This window comes from Colobus angolensis, unplaced genomic scaffold, assembly GCF_000951035.1.
Source record: "Colobus angolensis palliatus isolate OR3802 unplaced genomic scaffold, Cang.pa_1.0 Scaffold132, whole genome shotgun sequence".
NCBI classification, from domain to species: domain Eukaryota; kingdom Metazoa; phylum Chordata; class Mammalia; order Primates; family Cercopithecidae; genus Colobus; species Colobus angolensis.
In genome coordinates this window covers 3482998-3490341 of record NW_012114400.1, presented here as the reverse complement: position 1 = coordinate 3490341, position 7344 = coordinate 3482998, and the positions used below count along the sequence as shown (strand labels likewise).

At 36.5% G+C, this 7344-nt stretch overlaps 1 protein-coding gene across 2 annotated transcripts in view; it reads right to left on the bottom strand.

The window, feature by feature from the left end:
* The window catches only part of PLA2G4A (phospholipase A2, group IVA (cytosolic, calcium-dependent)), a 154382-nt gene that overhangs the window by 11979 nt on the left and 135059 nt on the right, over window positions 1-7344 (bottom strand). For both annotated transcript variants that reach the window (XM_011934192.1, XM_011934193.1), the window contains 2 exons: window positions 4298-4493; window positions 2619-2776 (listed from right to left, as the gene is read on the bottom strand). In XM_011934192.1, the coding sequence (XP_011789582.1) occupies window positions 2619-2776; window positions 4298-4493 (354 nt within the window). The remainder of the gene's footprint in view (window positions 1-2618; window positions 2777-4297; window positions 4494-7344) is intronic.

Here is a 7344-nt window from a genome sequence, read left to right as displayed (position 1 = left end):
AGTGAGATGACCCCAGTACCTCTGTTGAAAATGCAGAAATCACCGGTCTTCTGTGTCGCTTGCGCTGGGAGTTGGAGACTGGAGCTGTTCCTATTCGGCCATCTTGCTCCGACCCCCCACTTTTTTTCTTATAGATAGTCACAATTTATTTAAGGACAATTTTATTTAGTGCTACTGTCTGTCCTTGGACAATGTCATGTTTTCTTAATTATGTTACCTTTCTGTCTTTCTATTTGGTAAATTAAGTCTTCTAACTTTGCTTTCCTTCTTCAAGATGAGTTAGCCTACTTTAGTCCTTTTCACTTTCATAATTTTTTAATGAATTTATCAATCTTCTTACAAAAACCTGACGGCATTGTTACTAAAAATGCAGGGGAAATGGGGACTTACTGGTTAGTGGGTACAAAGTTTTAGATTGGGAGGATGTAAAACGTTCTGGAGATAGATGGTGGGGATGGTTGCACAATAATGCAATGCACTTAATGCCACTAAACTGTACACTTAAAAATGGTTAAAATGGTAAATTTTATGTTTTGTATATTTTATCACAATAAAAAGTGAAAACAGATGTTTAAAACTGCTAAATTAATGGCTTGTGAAGAATCAACATTTGATGAAGTGTATAAGTCAGGACAGTTGTTCTGGGATTCAGTCTGTTTTTGTTCAGGTGCTAACTTTTACATCTATGTATCAAACAAACTACTTTGAAGAATGTTTGTAAAATATACAAATAAAACTATATCATTCCTTATTGCAAATTGTTTGGCAGACTTTATATAAATTAGAACAGCAAGACAAATGTACTCGGTTAAGATACACATGTGTGTATGTATATCTATTCCAAAGTCCAACACGACATTTGTATATTCCTACAATCTGTTTTTTCCATTTGAGAAAGACTTATCAAATTTAATACATTTCATCGCAAGGAATGTCCAGTTTTTAGTTTATTGGCTCAAACTGGAAAAATAGGGTGACTGTGATATTAACTCTGACCTCTCTTTTATTAGCATGAGGTTTTATAAAATGCAACTAACTCTATTTTGAGAATTTCTGTTCATTCCCTACAAATCATAGATTAATCATTTTTCTCTTAACCTTTCAATTTTTGCCATCACCATAGAGATAATGTACCACGTGGATTTCAGATGTCCACTGCTTGAAGTATTTTTTCTAAAAAGGAAACAAATCTATGGAGAAAATGACATATGCTATACATTTTGATAAGCATTTTTAGATGAATTATCATCTATTTGTAAATGAAAGCTGAAAAAAAGAATTTTATAGTTGTAAGAATCAAAGCTTATTGGGGAAATGTTACACATTTACAAAAATTAAAGATATTGATTGACGAATATACTATGGTGCAACTGTGATGACTGCACACAATTGATCATTACTAGTCTCAGGTCAAACAAAACAAGCAAGTAAACTAGATGTGTGGAGTTCTATTAGCTCACAAAATCTAATTAGAGCCCATATAAACAGAACACTCATTCACATATTCTGAGTTCCTTTGTGCCATTTACACAGTCACCAAAAAGGCTGGTAAATCAGGCATGATGCCTTTCCTTCTCCATTTAACTTCTTTTTTTCTGTTTTTCTAATGTACAAAATCCAATTAGGCCAATGAACTTAAGCTTTCACAACTGATAATCATTTGTCAGACACTACGATTTGGAACCACAAGTCAATGATTTCAGTTACAGAATAGTGTTCCTAAATGGTAAGTTAAAAATGAAAGAATTTCACCTAGACACAGAATCTTAGCAGAAGATACACTAATGATAGGAAGTATTGATACTGATGACAACGACTTGTTTCTAAAGCAAAGAGTACTTGACATCTCAAAGGCTAAAAATAGGAAAGGCTGGCAGGGCATGGTGGCTCACGCCTGTAATCCCAGCACTTTGGGAGGCCAAGGAGGGCAGATCACGAGGTCAGGAGATCGAGACTAACGTGGTGAAACCCCTTCTCTATTAAAAAATACAAAAAAAAAATTAGTGGGGCGTGGTGGCAGGTGCCTGTAGTCCCAGCTACTTGGGAGGCTGAGGCAGGAGAATGGTGTGAACCTGGGAGGCAGAGCTTACAGTGAGCTGGGATCACGCCACTGCACTCCGGCCTGGGAGACAGAGCGAGACTCCGTCTCAAAAAATAAAAAAAGGAAAGGCTGTTACCTTTTGTGATACTGCCCAAATTCACAAAAAGAAAACATGTAAAATCCTAAGTGTATTTATTAAAATTCATGCTATATTTTTGCAGATTAACTACACTTCTGGTTCCATTCACTTTCATGCTCATATTTCCTTTTCATCACTTTTCTTCCTTAATTATAATTTATCATGTAATAAATATATTAGATACTTCGGGAAAGAAACTGAGTATTCACCATTCAATAAAATAATAGCATAAAATGAGTTTCCTTATTTTTCCTTATTTGTCAGTTTTGTAGGGTTCTTCTGAAGATTAGCAAAATAATTCATGAAAAGTGAAGTGGCATATTTTGGGTGGTGTTATTCATAACACGTATTTTTTTATTTTTAATTAAAAAGATATATTGGTGTATTATATGGTATGGAAGTCATTTGATATAGTCGATGGCCACAGGAGATACTTACATCAATGTTGTTCAGAGTATTGAAGTGCATAAGATCATGTAGTCTTTTGAATGCTTGATTTGGATATTGAAAATTGAAGGTCGAAAATGGTGATTCCGGGTCATCAAAAATATCAAAGTCAGCGATTTCTTTCTCTTCCTCAGTTTCCCTTGGAACACCTAAATACCAGAAGAGTCACAAACGGTGTTATTTTGAAAACTACAAAATATCTCTAAAACCCAAGGAATAAAACATACACACATAAAGACAGCAGTGGGAACCCCCATCAGAGCCAAGTACTCTGTACCATCTCTGACTTTATCATTTCTCTGTGTTCTGACTGGATGACATCAACTGCCAGTATCTGACATCTCTGTGCTTGAGGGCTTTCTATCCTGCCCTGCAACTGTAGAAGCCTGCTTGGCCCACTTGCGGCAGGCTGGAAATTCTGATAAATAACACTGTTCCCCAGGCGGTGGTCAACCAAAGACTCTAGAGAGTTAGTATCTAAATACTCCATTCCCCTGCCTTTTGGTGTGTGTGTGGGAAGCATGACTGTGGGACACAGGTCTACTCCATTTCGTAGTCTTTCCCAGGGGATCAAGTTCCCATTGTGGTAGCGGCTTGCTAACGCAACTTTGTTGTCTGCCTTCCTTCCCTTTACCACTTCCCCATTTCCTTACTAATAAACTAGAGTGTTCCTCAGCTGATCCAAATAAACTATTTGCACTTGAGTCTTTTTCTCAGAATTAGTTTCTGGGAGAACCCAAACTAAAACATTATGTGGCTGTCTTTATGCCATGGAAATCCCCTACACATGCCAACTGCTCAGTGAGTCTCTCCTTGAGAATTCACAGTGATAGAAAATTCACTGGGTTTCAAGTGCTCTACTGTCTGATAACTAAAAATGTCAGATTTCCACCTTCTCCTATGCTGAGCTATATGCTTCACAATAATCTTCACTTCTATTGGTCCTTTCTTTGTCTTCCTGAGAAATCTAGAAAAACACCATTTTTCTCAGCATATTCCCATTACTCATCCTCCCTATTTTTTGTGTCTTTCCATTCATAAAATGGAAAACACATTTTCTGGTCCTAAAACACGGTTTTTGGAGCCTTAAACATTCTGCATGTAAATCTTTAGATCTCCTTTGGTTAATCAACATTTTCCAGGATACACAAGAGTCGAGAGACTCCTCTGGTTGTGGTTAAAAAAACAAAACAAAACAAAAAAGACTACGTGTCAAACTTGATTCTTGTTTTCTATGAAATACAACATGGCAAACTGAAATTGCTAGCCATTGTGTACTGCTAGATTACGTTAATCTTGTGGTCAACTAAAATTCCCAGAAATTTGCATGATTTTTCTGAAATAAAAGCTTTCTTACAAGGGTGACAGTCAAAATGTTTGATTAAAAATCAATCAGAACAAACACAATTCGAAGTATTGAAGTAAAGTCCCAGAGATTTTTGCTAAACTAGTTGCTGACTTTTCAGTTTCTAGACTGTGAGCAAGTCGGGGGATCTAGGGGTAAGAGGAGAAGTACTTGAGGTCTCAGAATAGCATCTATTTATCAAGGTAAGGGAGACATTCAGTAGTGTAATAGCTGGTACAGCAGCGCCAGAGTGAAACAGTTTAATGTCAGTTTCACTCGCCTACTTAATTTCTATTTTATGGAATACAGCTTACTCCCTACATACCTGGAGCCTTGTACTTTCTGAAGTTGATGTTGGCCAGAACAAAGTGGATGATAGTTGGGCAATCTTTCTCCATATCAGGATTCTTGGGTTTAAAGACATAGCACTCCTTCAGCCCTTCCCGATCAAACACATAAGGATCGATCTTTGGAAAGGGGAGCTTGTTCATTTTAGCCCACTTTTCTGCAAGTAGAAGTTCCTATGGGAAAGAGGGAAAGATGCATTTGGAAATTTTCAGTTTTCATTAATTCAGTTGGTCTGACAATTATTCAGTGTTCACTAGGTGTCTACTGTGTGCCAGCAATGTACTCCTTGCTAGGATGAATCACGACCCTGCTCTCAAGAAGCTCATTATATCTCAAAGAAATTGAAAACAAACTCACTATTGTTATGTTAATTCTTGGCACAAGGCTAGCTCCACAGCAGGCATTTGAAAAATTTTTGATAAACAACTGAGCACAATTATGTTGAAGAAGCTGCTAGAGAAAAAAAAAAAAACAAAAACAAAATATGGATTCAGAGAATTTATAACCATGTGAATGTTTTTTCAACCCTTAGGAGTAAAAAAGGAATCTGATGATGCAGAATGAAGAATCCTCTATTACTGGATTTTCACCTGTATCATCTCCACCAAAGTGTTAAAAAGTACCAATCAAAACTTCATTCATTTTATGTATACAAAAATATTTGAGTTACTCTGACTCAGCTTTTCGTCTTCTTTTTGTGAAAATAAGTTGAACCTTTGGCCTCAGAGCATTGCTATTACATGTAACGGCCAACAGAGGACTGTAGAGATGTACTAAGAGCTTATTTAATGGCCGTGGCAAATTGTTTGATGGTTTCCACATATTAGCTCCCTTCCTGATAAGCTGATTATACATTCCCACCAGCATGAGAAGACAAATAGAACAGAGCCTCCACAGGTGATTTACAAGTGCTGGCATGTATGTAAGTGGCCAAGAAATACATGTTCGTGGTCAGCCACTGAGATTTGAGGTTGGTTTGTCTCTGCAACAAAGTAGGCTAACACACTGGGGTAAGCACCCCTAAAATTAAGTTTAAACTGGAGAACATAAATCAATATGGAGAGATGCAGTGAAGAGACCTCATTTCCATTTATGTGCATCTTCAGGGAGAGTGGAATAAATAAGAAGCAGAATATCATAGTGGGAAAAGCACAGATTCTGGAACCAGATGCCTGAGTCCAAATATAAGCTCCATGGCCTTGGACATGTTTCTTAACTCAGTGTCTCCATCTCAGATATAAAATGTGGATGATACAAATAATACCTATCTCATAGGATTGCTATTAGAATTAAATAAATTAATACTTTACAGTGCTTAAAACAATGCTTACCACATATTAAGTGTCATGCAAATGTTTAATAAATAATTGCCAGTAAAGAGAAGAAAAAAGATGGAAGGAAAAAAATAAGGAAACCAAAAGAGGAAAAAGAAAGGGAAGAGAGATAGGAACATTAGAGAAGAAAATTCCTAGAGGGGGAAGTTTGGAGGATACTGTCACTAGAATCTTAAGTTCTTTTTAACTACTCTTGTCATCACATTGATCCATTCCACAGTCAATAGTGGCCACCTAGGTTCCATGTTAGAAGTGGGGACATAACAGTGAGTAAAACATTCACAGTTTTTGTTGTTATGGGATTTATAGCCTGTTGGGCAAAAGATAGCAATCAAATAACACTTTGTGTTTAAAACTGTGATAAATGCCAGGAAAAAATACAAGGTGAGACTTTGCAGTACGCCTGGACAATTTCCTCAAGAGTATTTGTTAATTCATCCAACAATTATCAGTGAGCTATGTTCTAAGCCTAAGAGATAGGCTGTCCTTGAAGATTTGAGTTTATAAATCAACAGAAAAGGTAAATAGATATTATAGTAAAGTATGATAAAGGCGGGAAGGGGCTGCACGATTGTGGGCCTGGGTTGTGCGGTGTGAAAGGCCCAGCTCCAAGACAGACACCCTAAAACTCGCTAGCTGGATGACCTCAGACAAACTAATTAGACACCACAGGTCAACAAGAAACAAATTATTTTTGGTGGCTGCAGTGTACAGTGATGCTCCCCTATAGGCAACACAGAGATAATGAGGAACAAAAAAACACAGACTAGATTATTCACTATCCCTGACATAGCAGGCTCCCAATCCCATCTCATCTCTATTTCATCTGTTCCTTATTTCTCAGCAATTCATTTTTCTACCTCTGTAAAATAAAACTAATACTATTATCTTTCTCATAGGATTGCTGAGAGGATTAAATGATAAAATGTATAAAGACCTCAGTAGTTTACATTAGAAGAAAACAAGTACTTTAACATACGGCCTTACATTCAGGGAAAAATACACTTTTCATTGAACTTGCACTGCTCTTTTTGCTTCTAGAATGTCATGAATTTTATGTTCATCAACTCTCTCAATATCACTTATGAATAAAAATCTAGGAGAACAAAGGATTTACTGTATATGAAAGCATTTGCTTCATAAGCTATTATGCTAAATACAATTACATTTCACTGAAAATCCCATATGTATGCAAATAATTTCTTGTTTGGAACTTGAGAAAGCTTTTATCACCAATCTCTTCTTTTTTTTTTTCTCTATTCAGTTGAATTAATCAGCTTGTTATTTCTTGTCCAGCACTGTTCACAATTATTCATTCATGATTATTCAACATCAAAATAAACCAAAAGTTCACATTGTGGAGCAATTGCGTGAGGGCAAAGAAAAGAAAGAGCTTTCTAGTGTTTACAAACATGACTCAAGGGTATGACCAATGATGTGTGGATGCTGGGGTAAAATGAAAAGGGAAATAAATACATGACGTAAGAGTGAGGCTATTTTTAGATAGTTCACTTCACCCTAGAATCAGGAAGAGATGGAAACTTTCCCTTTCCTTATGTGATCCTGATGTGGAAAAGATTAAAAACGATGATTGCAAATACAGTGATGATAGCATGGATAAACCATTTCCTCTCTGATGTCTCGTTTCTTTCTGTAAAGGCTGAGAAACAACGACACAGACTATGAGTAA